The sequence below is a fragment of the Fusarium sambucinum genome, chromosome II (assembly GCF_050947815.1).
Source record: "Fusarium sambucinum isolate potato_lamoka chromosome II, whole genome shotgun sequence".
Taxonomy (NCBI): Eukaryota; Fungi; Ascomycota; class Sordariomycetes; order Hypocreales; family Nectriaceae; genus Fusarium; species Fusarium sambucinum.
Genome location: NC_139293.1, coordinates 8,111,169 through 8,125,967, shown reverse-complemented (window position 1 = coordinate 8,125,967; position 14,799 = coordinate 8,111,169). Strand labels below are relative to the sequence as shown.

The 14,799-nt window shown below is 46.5% G+C and overlaps 1 protein-coding gene across 1 annotated transcript; it reads right to left on the bottom strand.

Annotated features, from left to right (window-relative positions):
* Positions 1 to 2,613: 2,613 nt before the first annotated feature.
* On the bottom strand, positions 2,614 to 3,999 carry FSST1_009578 (uncharacterized protein; the record flags this gene model as incomplete). Its single annotated transcript, XM_083226565.1, has 1 exon — positions 2,614 to 3,999. The coding sequence occupies one exon, from the start codon at positions 3,997 to 3,999 to the stop codon at positions 2,614 to 2,616; it is 1,386 nt and encodes a 461-aa protein (XP_083085539.1).
* Positions 4,000 to 14,799: the final 10,800 nt, after the last annotated feature.

The following is a 14,799-nucleotide window of genomic DNA, read 5'->3' as shown; positions in this document are numbered from 1 at the left end:
AGGACGCAGGCAAGTGGGAACCCGCTCTACGTACCGGTCTCGTACCCGCTTGTTATCCTTACAAGGTTAAAGCACCAGGACAGAATCTGGGGAAAGCTTGTCGATATGATCCACTCTCGATTCGTTTATGGGCCCCGGCAATCGAGTGAGGTGATTCAATCATGAGCAATTGCCAGTCGCCGAAGGCCGTAACAAGTCATCAGATCAGGCATTGAGTCTTGGGACTACAGTAGTCACCAAAGAGTCAAAGACACGATATTCATAGTAAAGAGGGGTGAGTGTGGTCGATCAGTACAAACGAAACCAAGATTGGCACATTGATCCAGCCATGACCGATGACGAAGGATCGCCAGTTTGTATCTTCCCCTCCTCCGTCCTCCCTCTATCCCATGTCCGTGTTCCCCGGAGGCTTCGGCTCGCGGATGCGTGCTTTGGCGCTTGTTGGCGTAACTCACCTGACAATTGATATGTAGATACATGTTAGGGTTGCAACTAAAGAGGGACTTTTAAAACAAACCATCAACTACAATCAATCATAAACTACCTTTTCCCCCTCCTTGAAGAGCGCCCGCGTGAAACCTTGTGGTAGTTAACTGAGGGGAAGTGCTAGGTCGATTGGCTAGTCATGGCACTGCAACCAGCCCAGTTTGATCAATCAATCAATTAAGAGCATCATTGGATGGTGTCAATTAGCCATGATGTTTTCAGGATGACAGGAATGGGTGTCCCGTCTTGAGATGGTGAGTACAGTAGGACTACATACTGTGATGTGTTTATCCTTTGGCTTGCATCGTACCAGCGTCATGCCTCACGACCAGGATAAGACTACCGTGATGGCGTGTGAATACCTGACTCTCTCACAAGATGGACCATGACGCTGTCGGAAACAAGGAGGGTCACTCCCACATAAAGAGGGCATTGCATCTCGAGTACCCCCTCCTACTCTTGGTTTGGTATATACAGCCAAACTTGGTGAGGCCTCATTACTGAGTGTCTTTGTCTTATTTTTATTTTATTTCTCTTTCTTTCTATTCTCTTTCAGTGTTGCTCGAGATAGCTTCACTTCTTTTTCATTGTATTAATGTCCTATATCGTCAACATCCGATAGTGGGGTCGTCAACAGGCGACATCGAGTGGATCCCGTTGATCCCTGGTTTTTCGGGCTTCCTTCCTACTTCCCCTACGGGCCCAGGACAGGGCGTTTCTAGCTAGAGCACGTACGCACGCACTGCAGAGTCAGCTCATTCGAAAGAGCATGCCACCTCTCGACCATCAACAGGCGAACGCCGAACAAAGACTTAATTCAACAGTAGAACCAGACCACGATTGATCACGACAATATCCTTTTGACTCACCCTTCGCCATGGCCTTTCTGACTTGACCTTCTTTTCTTTCTCCAAGACAGCCGAAACTCACTTTAAAGCGATACGAAGTAATGACACGCGCGACGCATGAGAATGACTTCATTTCCAGGAACAGACCCCACGTGATACGCAGCTCATGACAATCAACCTTTGGACCGCCGATAAGCAATTAAGCTCAGATCATATCGACGCCGACTTTACCCGCCACCTTCTCTGCGACAATATTCAGGAATTGCATCCACCAGCATTAATTTATTCAGCCATCAACATACGGAGCCAGGATTGATTCAAATCCAGTAGGTATTGGGTTTTGGGATGTAAAGACTGACATGCCGTCTAGTTGTGCCAACCAAACCATACCAAAACCCTCCACCTCTGCTCGCTTCCAATGTGACGTCGATTCAATCAAGCAATTCGCCTTTATACGAAAACTTTCCAATTAGCATAGCCCGCGTTTAGTTTGTTAGTCTTCAGCCAGACTTCATCTCGTTTCGTCCCGTACAGCAGCGAACAGTTACACAACACATGTCGCCCGTAAATCTTTTTCGCCATCGTCGTTCCGATAACCCGTACCGTCCGTTACAAGAAGTGAAGCCTAAGCAAGATCTTTTCCACGTGCAAACTTAACACCATTTCCGATGCACACGTGATGGATGGATGGATGGATTGATGAATAAGCACGCCAATTTCGTATACGATTGTACAAGTGCCAGTCGATGGCCAAGGCGCGGAGGATACCCTATAGTGATAGGATGCGACACGGAAGATTTTCATACATAAATAATCCACGACGGAGGACAAGGTACGCAATCTTGGTGTCACAGTGAAGTATTCAACTGACTTATGATCCTAGCTTGGGAAATTTGGGGGAAGGTGTACGGATACCGAGGAGCATTATCGGCTGGAAAGCGGGAGGAGGGAGGTCATTCTCAACAAATAAATCAACAATTTGCTTCAAAGCCGTCATGCAAAGAAACATACAACACCACACCTATCAATTACATTTCCATACGTCACAAAATGTCAAAGAGCTGCTTTTGGCTTCAAGACCGAGTCTAGATTTCATGCGCTGCTGCAAATGCACCACACCGGCCGGAACAGACTAGATTGATGAGATCGTCTCCAGAAATAGAGACGCGCGGACAGATTTATATAACTTGTCATCATTCAATACTTCTCAATATAAACTGTTAAATGGGTATCATCTGACAATACGCTAAACGTAGTCTCATCTCTCCACATCTCCCAACTATGACATCTGCCAATCTTGTCGAATATTACTTATAGGAAATCCATTTGCGATTACAACTCCTCCCAATTGTCTCAACCAAGGCGCCCCATCTCCTTCTGGTACAGGTCGATGCGACAGACTACATTCGACAAAGATTGACTCCTCCATGTACTGCCAATCTGCTACCTGAACCGCAGACTCGGAAAGAGAGCCAGGAAGTGGTGAGGCACTTAGGACAGAACATGTCCATGCCATTTGTTGTAAGATCTCAATCATGGTATGCGTCCATGCTGAAACGGTGAGTCGAACATAGCCTTCTTCGACTTCGACGTGTAGTAGACGCAGACCGGGGCATAAGAGGGGGTTATCGGTGCCATCCCAGATAGACATGCCGTTGAAGGAATCGCCGTTGCAAGTAGATACCAGAGCCCCCTGGACGGCATCTTGGATGCATCCGAGGAGGAGTTCACCACACTTGGGCCATTGCCTCGTTGCATACTCAGACACTGTTGTGTAAACACAATCATTGGCCGTTCCAGTAATAGCTGTCAAAGAACCAAGGTTGAACAATTGAGGATCCCCAATATCTTGGAGTATACCGGGTAGCTGGCATTCGAACTTGAACTGCACAACATGGAAGCCGTCCACTGGCTGTCGATAAGGAGGCTTGATGAGAATATGCCAAAGAGCCGATTCCATCATGTGCATCTGTACATGATGCGGTGAGACGAGTGTCTCTCGGATCTTGGCGATGAGATTTTTGGCAGAGTTTCCTGTCGTGATATAGGTATGTAGTGAAGAGGCAATCTCGTTGGGCGACCCCCTTGGTGAGCGAGCAGGATATTCTCTATCCCAATAACTGCATAACAACTGAAGCGCAATAGGAAGATCAATGTCTCGCGCTATCTCTGACCAAGTCGACGGCCGTCTCGAAATTCCCGGACCGATTTTATCGAGTATACATCGCGGCGCCTCAGGTCCATTGAGGATGAGTATGAGTTGACAGACAGGCCCATCGAAGAGCTTCTTAATCTGGTCCGTGGAATGCGGATTCGAGTCGCAATAAAATGCCCATAGCTCATCCCACAGCATAAGAGTAAACTCTGATAACAACCGATCCAGAACTCTATCGATGTTGATTCGGAATTTTTGTTCGGGGAGGTAGTAGTGCGTGAGAAGTTGGTTGTCCAATCCTTCGGCAAGGGCAGCCGCAAAAGCAGCAACAAGTGCGCCCGCGATCAGAGGCGGCACCAAAATTTCTGCATTATTTGTTGACTGGGAAGTTATCGGACGTCGGCCTGGAACAGGAGGTTTTATAATGGTGAGAAGGGATGTTGAAGAATCGTCTACATCGTGTTGGTGTGCTGTGGATAACACTGGAGGAAGTGGTGGGGGCATTGTCATTTTTATAAGGCTCTCCTCTGCCTCAATGACGGAGATTTCCGTTTCCATTTCCCATAGAAGTAAAAGTAAAAAAAAGAATGTGATGATTTGATGGAATGTTCTGTTAGCAGCGAGGGGTTCAAGTTTTTGATAGTGAGGAGAAAATAGTTGCTTGCGACGCAGCATTGCGCGGCCTCAACAAAAGACGACTAATTAGATGAGTCGGCCTCTTACGCCACTAGAAGCAAAAGAAAACGGAAGGAGTTTAAATTTTTAAAATTAGTTGCCTAAGATAAGCATAGTATTAGACCGAATGATATCCATAATTGCTTATTATTTTGTTATAAAGGTTTTGTTTTTCTGCTGATGAGTTCTGGTGTAAGTGGTTCAAAATCTGCGTTGAAGGCCGCGTAATGTCCACGATATGGGTCTATCACGTTTCCCCTCAACCCCTCTTTAAAGAAATGAGTTGTTGGTTAATAAATCGCGCTTTTCCTTTATTTATCAGAAGGATGACGAGATAGTAGTAGAATTATATGTGTAGGTGAATGCGTAAGTGAACGAGTTGTGGTTTAAATAACGTTGCTTAATGAGGCTGTGTATATTCCCTGGTACAGTGCGCATTCATCAGTAAATCATCGATTGCCGAATACCACATATCTACTCAATAATTATCTACTTCCCCTGCAAATACCTATATTCCTTGTTTGTTTAGGTCGCATCCGGTGGGAAGATTTTTTAATTATTGCTTATTACACTTTCATAATGCTGATCCAACCCGTGTCTCTGCCACTTTCCGTCGCTGATATTCCACCAAACACTCGTATGCCATGGATATGTGGCTAATAAGAAATGATATCGTGGTGGACATGAAAAGTCTAATGGGAGTCAATCTCTTTATTCCAAGAAGCTTATTGGGAGTTTGTCATCGGGACTCTGAAGAAGGTCGCCGCCATACATGGCGTTATTGGATGGTTACGCATTCTCAGTCACGAGAGAACGAGCTGGAGGAGGGGCTCAAATCTAGGTGTTATATAGAGTTTTTGCTGAAATCTTGTATCGTGAAGCCTTGTGGCCTTACTGACATTTTTATTGTTTACCTTTATTGTTGAAATCTTAGGTTTCTACTGAGAAAGTTGCTACGATCTGGGGTTATATTAACCTTTCAGTCGGTACAGCACTGCCGTATCATATCATCATGTTTACTTGAATAAATGCGAGGGATGTACACGTCACAGGTAGTTTCCCAACTTGGAGAATGGCACGGAATCGAATAACATATGGAACCGAGGTGGATGCTCTTGGGAGTCATGCTTTCGCAGCTCAACTAGCCACGACAAAGGGTGCTAAAATCTCAGACAAAGTCCTTTATAGCCAAGTTGTTTGTATTCTCTATACCAGTAGATAGAAAGAGGGTTGAAGCTACCCTGGCCCTTGGCAGTCAACACCAGACCACGATTCCCATGTAAATCCTCCATTGAGGAATCGCTCCACGATCCCCGGTGATGTTCGAACTGACGGGGGCCCTGTAATTGTTAGTCTCAATCCTATCACGGCAATATTGTCTTGGATCTAACGTGAAACTTACCAAGTGAAGGTATTCTCGCTTCAACTCATCCGGCGAACGAGGATCTTCCTAGGCTGCCGCACAGCCAGGCACAGCCAATAACCCTGCCCCGCCAAGAGATGCAACTCTGTGAACTAAATGTTCGTTGGTATGAGGGGGCAAGTTGCTGGCGGCCGTGCCTGGCTGAAAACCTTGCAGCCGCGAACCTCAGGCTTCGTCAGTTCCGAGCCACAGCGTAAAAATCAGTTTCTAAACCGTCTTTGATGAAACTGATAACTTACTCGGTGATGGCCCGCCCCTTGCACCCGCCATTTAGGAAGGGAAGCGGCTCTCTGCGAGCCTGGCAGAGAAGTCTTGCCAAAGTTGCGGCGCTCGAGTCTGTAAACTGGTTAGTGACATGCTCTTAGGATATACTTATGCATCGTACCTTGAAGAGGTTCATGCTGGAACGTTAGTGGCTCCCTTCCCCGGGTGGAAAGAGGCTGTTGAAGTCGTATTTTGCAAAGGTAAGTCTGACGACTTTCTTTCATTGCACCCGGGTCAGGGAGTAAAGCCAAGGTAAATAGATGATATGTTTTGTTAAGTTTTGGTTCGACGGAAGGCGAAGAGATTTCTTTCCCTTGGTAGTGGTCATGCTTTCAAGCCGACCTTTTTTTGTTGGCAGCTGGCTGTCACTGCGTGGGTCGAACCTGCTTCAGTAGTTCCTGCAGGCTTCTCACTAAAGGCCTCGCTTCGAACTTGCGTTACTTGTCACCGATTTGAACCAAAGAAAACTCTAGGTTGACGATGGCATGACGTTACAAGGTTGAAGATACTGAGCGATCAAACTGAACAAAAACAGATCAAAAGCTGACATTAGCTATATAACTGAGGATAAAGCAGTCATCCCTTAATGTGTGATGTTTCTTGATCTATATACATTTAATCCTCTAATTCACTCAATTCTGGCTGTTGTAGACACCTTCAGCTTGCTAAGTCCCCTGTCCTCTATTCCAACAATCCAACTATGGTTTGGTGGCTGTTTTCAACACGTGGTCTCGATGGGCTGTGGTATTGTATATGACCTCAATGTAGTTCAAATCGTTTGGTACGACTCGAACAATACCCTCGCTTGCCTTCCCCAATGCAACTTCGGTCAATACAATGATAGCCGCTTTATATTTGGGTATTTTGCGGGGAAGCCCAGGTACCTGGCTCTCAGACTCTGTTTGATGCTGTTTGTTCTCAAAGTATAATGACCCTTTCGGCGTGTAGCGTCTCTGTTGATATTTATCCGATAACAATATCATTCAAAAGTGAACAAGAGGCGCATGGCGAGGATGACGGCGACATGTCAGGTACCTGCGTTCTCTTCTGTGGTACAGATATTCGACCTCACTGTGGCCCCAGAGTTTCGAATAGAGCGCTCTGCCTCTCGGCTCTTGGCTCTTACAAGGCGAAGATTTTGCAAAAGACTGACCTTGATGCTTTTCGACTGCCATGTAGATAAAGCGACTTTGGGTATAAGGTGAGCGTTGTAAGGGACCTTCAGGTATGTCGTAAAAGGAACATCGACACGCAGTGCCCGACATGGAGCCATTTGACTTTGAGACTGGCCGTTACGTCGTTTAGGGCCGACCACACTGCGACAATCCGTATTGGACATTTCTTTTGGTAAGAACGCAATGGGAAGCAATCTGTACGTTGCGCCTTCTCTGAGTTTCTTGCTGGCCACCCGATAGTGCATGAGTGGTTGGTTGGTTCTCAGAAAGATTGATCCCAACATTATGCCATAAACTGGTAGGTATGGAACTTTGTTTAGAGAGATTGCAATAATAACTGCGAGCTCTTCGAGTATCATCTTGTATTCAAGATCGATAAGTTGAATATGGTCAGGGGTAATTCCAAGAGAGTGTTGTCAAGTCCAAGACAGTGACTCATTTCGTAAAAGAAGATGCCGAAATAAATAAGGTAACCAAGTAAGCAAGATTTAGTCCCCTGAGGGCAGCCTGAAATGATCGGCTCGTTTTTGTCAGATATCACTCTGAAGAGATTCCCAATATAGAACTGCAGCTGAAAACGCGAGGAATACCGCTGGGCACCCAAGGCCATGGACCAAGGTTTCAAGCTGATGTCGACGTCCATTCCAAAAGGAGCGGGTTGCCTTTAGGCATCAGCTGTGTGTCTTGTACCTTGTCGACTGTTTGAAGAACACCTCTTCGGTAGCTGCTCTCAAACAAATCTGTTCTTCGATGAGGGCTATCTTTTCGCCTGTCCTCGTATTATCCCATGGTTCGCTTTCACCAGGCCGCTTGGCTTCAACACAGGACGCAGGCCAGGTGGGTCCCGATCCACCCCGTCCCTGTAGATGGGGAGCGAACCGGGAGCCCTAGGCGTTCTCCAAGATATCAAATATCTTCCGGATATAGTCACACGCGTTCACCACCTTTCTTTGGGAACTTTCTCTCATCGCAGAAATGTTTGATCCGCCAAGAGAATGCTCTCTAGACTTCCTTGCGTCTGGTGCAGCATCGTCTGGCATTTGGCTTTCTCAACTTGGAGTATCACTCTGTGGACAGTCGCATGGAATGAGGTGGACGGTGACGACATGCAGGGCATCTTTTATCTTTGCTCCTTAAAGACTTTTATAAAGACTGTTGGAGGCATTGGCAGATAAGAAAGTGTTTCGAAGACCCAATACTGGCGAGGCAGTTCCCCGTTATTGCGATGCCAATAGTGTCGCCAACTCGGCGAAGAATCAGTGGAGTATGAGCCTGGAATAGCCTCATGTGTTCCAGTTGTTCATGACAGATAGTGAGCCGTCTCTCACCCCAATTCGATACTTTTCGTCTGTAAAGAAAAAGGCGCTAACATGACCTCAAAGAGTTTCTCCAAACACTCGCCATAGTATTGGAATCGCGTGTGGTCTAGCAACACGGCTACCATTTCAACAATACTGTCAAGCGACAAGGTGTAGCGAGCAGCCGGGAGTCATACAAAGATCTGATTGATCTTTTGAACGTTGATCAAGGTATTGTGGTGAGGAAGCGCTCAGGCATAAGCTTTGCATCAAGGTGTTGACACATTGTATCCTTCCTATCACGTTCTGATCGGTTTGTGAATAGTTGCAGATACCCATGTTGATAATGATACCTTTGATGGCCAGGTCATACCACTATAAAAAACGACAACATTTGATGTTGCATCATTGATTTCGATAGTGGCATTCACCTCCCGGATAGAAGGGAACAAAGTATGCATCGAGGCTTGTAGTAGGTGGTATTGACCATCTTGGAACCTACAAGTTCATGGCGAAAACAGTTTGTTCAGATGATAAAAGCAGCCTCTATACGGTATTTATCTCAATTGTCGGGCATTCGTTTCGACCTCGGAACCAGGACAGCTGGTTATGGCACTGCTGAAAGCGGAAGATATAATTCTTCGAATTGAATCGAAAGAGTATCTGGCCTCCGTCGTTCGGCTCACCAGGACTTAGCACCTCTGGCCGGATCTGTTCTCTGGTTGGGGAATCAAGATTATGGATGCGGTGCAAATTGGTTGGTCCGTGGTAGTGATCAATCATCCCAGGGATGCATGACCTGATTAAACTCAGTGGCAAGTTTGACCTTCATTTTGACCATTTCTGTCAAAAGGTGAACCTGTGATTGTTGTAAAGAGGCCAAATCTGCACTGAAATCACTCATTGTAGACGGTGCGCATGAGGATAGTGGTATTCTTGCTGTGTTAAGTGATCATTGATCTACCAAATGGACCCATGATGGTGTCAGACATGATGAATTGCAGAGTTGCTGAGGAGAAACGATGGCGAAAGAGTTGACAGGTTGAGTTCCAAGTCAGAAAGAGATTGACCAATTCTGTCCACGTAATCATCTTGAAGCTTCTGCCCAAACAGGGTCTTTGAATAGCAGTAACATCTTAGCCTGTGATCGCTTTTTATATGCTAGTCCTTTCTCGTGAAGGATTGCTTCATATATTTCTCTTATGGTGTTGATCATAGTTTGAGATGTATCCTGCCTGTGCGTGTCAGGATGCTCTCACATGTCGCCATCCCTAACGACAACGGATGTCGGTATGAATATTCTCTTTAAATGGAGAGAAAGCTACTACCATCGTATTCTCGGATGTCTTGAAAGTTTGCCGGAAATGGTAGTTGTTGCGCTGGCGACAAGTGTTCGGTTCCGTGTGTGATCCGAATCTTTGAACTTTGGACTTTTCTTTGGATGTATCTTTCGTACGCTTCGCAATACGTTGACGCTCCTCCTCGTCAGTGGAAGACCCCACCACAATTTTTCGGGTTGTTGCAGTCCTCTTGGGTTGTTGGCGCGAGGATGGTGTTTGAATGGTGACCAGTTCGGGTGACAGAGTTGCGCTTCAGGTCTCCAGAGATCACCTTCTTCACCGCGGGTTCGCGGGTTCTGCGTAACTGTAGGTCGCTTGGTGACAGACATGGATGTGGAGGTGACCGTTTGTTCTATTGGGTTCGGCACATAAATGCCGAGCATCGTTACCACCGTCCGATCCCATTGACAGATTCACGCGTAGAATCCTGTCCTAATCATAGCAAGGTCCTCGCGTAAAGATCAGAAGAGGAGCTCATGAACTCTGCTTCCATCGATATGTACTTCAACAGGAACAGCTCCACCGGTCACTGTTCGCCACCCATCGATGAACTTTTGTACAACGAGTGTAGCATTCCCATTGCCTTGATAAGTCGGTGTCCTCGGCTTTGGAAATGGGCTTCTGTGAACATTCTGTTAGCTCATGAAGAAACAGAGATATCAATGGCACTTACGTATTTAGGCCCCTGCCTCTTGCAATAAAGCAGTCGTGCTCGCCTTGATGACTCGATAACTACTGGATAGAAATTTGCCGAGGGTACTGTCGCACAGGAGTTGCATCTTCCTCAATTTGGACTTGTGTGTATCCCTCCTGAGACAAACTGATAGACCCCAAATTTAGGTAGCATACGCTGTATTCGAGAGCCCCAAGGTAGCTGTTACCATTTGATAGCAGATTTCACCTTGGAAGGAAATCTACTATGTTATGGTGCATCAATAGCGGATATGTGTGTAGCTCCACGCAGGGATGCGATAATGTCTTCTTGACGAGGAAGAGGGTAACAGTCAGGCATCGTCACCTTGTTAAGCGCGCGCAGATCAACAACTACGCGGCCTTTAGGTTTGCCGTCTACCGCTCTCCAAACGACGAAGACTGGTGCTGAGAAGGGAGTTGGTTGTTTTACCCAGTCCATGCGTCCTTTTTTATGCAGATTACCAACGCTTCATCAATGTTCCTGTTTCTCATTAGTGACTGGGCTTATTCAACGACACAGAAATCATATTTACATGGTTTTCTCCGTCCATGTTGTCGTCGTTGGTGTTCGAAAAGACATCTGTTTCAAGGCCAGGCCACCGTGACCAGCCAAACGTGTCTCAAATCTCGGTGTGGTCTTGAGTGCCCTCCTGTTGGGCCTTGGTGATTGAGATCTTACATGCGAACTCGGTACAGCAACATCAATGTCGTCTTTGTTCACCTTCCATACGAAACGGACCTGGTTGATAGCTCTTTGAAGATTTCCGAATTTGGTAACCCTGATGGTAGTGGATTGGCCTACCAACCACTTTGGCCATCTCTTCAAGTGTTGCCTTTATCGTCATTGGTATTGCAGAGAACTCGGGGTCGACAACTACTTCCATGCACTGATACCCAATGGTCGACATTGTCGTTCGCTTTCCTTTGCTGGGTTGATAGGTCAGGTCAAAGGGGCATTTCGATCCTCCGTGTCGTTGTGACAGGAACGGAGAGATTTAAAATTTGATCAGAAAAGATCAATGTCGAATCAGAATTGCAAGATAAGTCGGGAGCAGGTAATATTGACGTGTCTTGCCTCAAATGGTCAAAACCTCACCCAAAAAGCTGTCAGCGGTATTGTGTAGACTACCGCCATCCTGCACTTGGGAAAGGGCATAAGACACTTGAGACACTCGCATGTTGGCATATGCGAAGTGATTCGCCAAACTCCTTGGAACTCGGATTGGTGCACGTAGCACTACCTGAAATAAAGAACGTGGTTAGAGTGGTGGTTTGGGTCATCTGCATGTGCCAGCGCTTCTTCAGCTCCAGGGAACAGAAGATTAGCCGTTCTGTTGATAATAGACCTTTCAGATAAGCTTGGGATATTGAAACCAAAAATTGCATGTTCTGGGCAAAAGCCTTCCACCAACAATCCTTGTCCAAGTCAGACCGCCTTGAAGAATTCACCGGAAGTGAATTGGGCACCTGAAGAATGGAAGTTGAAGCTCATTGTTCCTTGTGCTCCTCTGCGCGCTTGTCAACCACTGCCTGAGCGTGTTACAATATGCCAAAAGTGACCTTCTTGTGTGCTGGATTTGTGCAAGAGGAGACTATTTGATAGTAGACGCATACTATTGACTAATCAACCAGTCTGAAAATTCCTGGAAAGTTGTCCCGATTGGTTGATAGAAAGCTTCCTGAAAATGACGACGCAGAGGAACAACAAGGTTCGTCGACTGGCATCGAGTCGTAGACCTTCAGTCCCAGACAGCCTCGCGACCACCGAAGTGGATTTGCCTGTTCAGATGTTTCGTTGGGTGATGGCGTTGATTGCGTTTCTGCTCAAGAGACCCTCCACTGAATGGGGAAGTACATGGTTGAAGCAGCCCGGGTGAATCCCGCCCAGTACACCTTCAATTTGAGACCTGGGGCCCACTCTGATACTGGTAGAGGGCTTTAGCACAGGGCGGATGCTCTCAGCAGTTACCAATGAACTCTTCAGTCTGGGTTCCGGACATGTTGCAAAAGGCGCGACCGCGGATGTGTCCCTCTCGTACCCTGAGACAGTCCTTCAAGGAATGGGCAGTGGTATTGCATTAGAGGTACTTCATTCCTCGTTCCGAAGAAACGATGTTGAATTGCCTCTCAAGCAGCTTTTGAGCGCGAGATGGCCCCAAGGAATTGGTGACATTCATCGAGGTCGTAGCCTGTATAAAAATAAAATGAATGGTGATTCTCCAAAGTTGACTGCATGCTCCCAGTCTTTGCACCAGTCTTGTAACTCTACCAGCCGTCATACTTCAACCAAAAAAAAGCCTTTCGACCACTAGTAGTGAGTTGTCTGTTCAAGTACTCCGCATTGCAGCGCTTATCGGAACATCACAACGATGACGAAGATTGTGGCCGATTGTGAACGGTGAAGAAAACATGGAGACGGTGACAGCTTTACGACTTGATTCGCTGCAGTCTTGCTCTCTTTCATCAATAGGCGGAAAGAGTGTATCGAAAGTGTCGGAGAAGAGGACATTCCCCTGGTGGAGGTACTTGTAGAACGTAGATAATTCTGATAAGTGATCTGATACAGGACTTGCAAACTGTTGGTGCTCTACGGCGGCACCGCATCGCTGAAGTCGAGGTCTCAGAAAGGTGAGTCATGCAAAGATGCCAAGGCAATTGAGATAACCTAGTACAAGCAGCCTTGTCGGTTCGCAGCTACAAAAGCGTTATACCAATATGGCGTCACTGGTACTCGGCAACAACGGCTCACGAGATTGTCCTCAAAGGCTCACCAAATCATGTGCCTCTCGATTGACAGAGCTTTGGCAAACTCAAGGGTGGCATCCCAGCACGTGAAAAACCATGCATCAAGCTCCAATGAAGGAGTTTCAGGTGCAGATCGTATGCATCTAATAGAAAGTGTCAATAAGATTCAAGATTAAACGAGCCGGGTTCTGAATATGCAATAAACGAGCCGTTTCGATGGCGGACGTATAGGCTACAAAGTGCAAGTAAACTTACCGATAAGCTGGCCAGGTTTTAGTCTCTTCCCAGGCGCATGTTGGGGGTTCAGCTCCATGTTCTTCCAATCCAATACGTAGTACTCGACAGATATCCTCGAGTTCATATTGAGGGAGAAATTCCCCCAGAAAATTCCAGACACTCTGGGAATATACTCATCGATTTCAGTCATTGTGAGGAGGCGAATTAACCCGAAGTCTCCAATCTGTAGATTGACGAAGCCTTGGGCATGATGATTAAGCGACTCTGTGAATGTCTGGCCTGATCTCGGGTCAGACTGGTCCATGGGCCTTTGCGTGGTTCAAATGGCCATCATTGTACACTCGTAGGAAATGGTCTGATTCAAGCTTGCCCTCGATGGAACACTTCTGGAACAGAAGTGGACGACCCTCTCAGTAAGCCTGGAACCTAGCTGCGATGATCCCGGAGACTGTCATCCATCAGTTTTGATGGAGTTCCTATACATATTAGCTATACAGCTATCAAACTGGATGTCATAAGTACTTACGTCTATCGCCAATACTCTTTCTGCCGACCTGGTATTCTTTCGAGAGACTTGAGTGAAATGGGTGTACAATGAGGTCCTGCGACGTCGCCTGTGGTTTGCCAACCAAGTAATCAATCTTTCGAACAGAGGAAAAAAAGGTCAAAGTATCGCCGGTTTTCTTGATATAGAGACTCCATTTACTGTATGTGTCGCTCTTGTTCTTGCAATCCTCATGGTCACAGACCAGATCCCGTGGGCCGTGTTTCGATGCTATGTGCATCTCCATGGACTCCTGAAGACAGAATTCTTCGGATCAGTAAGTACTTGTTGTAAAAGTTTTCGACGACTGGCCTTTGTTGTTGAGAGACAGCCTTTTCACTAGTCTGGGCGGAAGTGCTTCCAATAGTTCGTGTTGACTTGTATACAGCCTTGTAGCTTGAATCATTACACGAGGATAGAAACTCTCATCGTTTCATTGTGGATGCAGTCGTAGCGCCAGTAAGTGACCGGTCAGAATCGGTAGGAATTGTGTACCAAGGCCAATGCCATGAAGTTGATGAGGTATGGCAAAAGAAAATCGTGACGCGAGTAGTTCGCTCGGCTCAGGCAGTTCAGGAGCTAGCTGTCGTTAAGGCAAGGGCCCGGAGCATCTGGGAGCATATTCCGTGTTTTGAAAGCAAGTTAAACAAACTAATCAATGAGAAACCTTTAGTTCAATGGCTTGTTCCTTGTGTGAGTACTGTGACGGGTTCTGCCATTCTTCGTGACTGTTGGCGAGGTTATGCTTACCCCATCAGAATAATTTCGTCCTTTCTACACGATAACCTTCTACGCAAGGGAGAATGCAATTCCCTGCGATCGTATTCCGCTGCAGGTTCAACATTTTGGTAACCTTCACCTTGAGGAAGTCGCTCGGAGTGTTGTTACGAAGGTTTTGATAACTGGGTGACTGTCC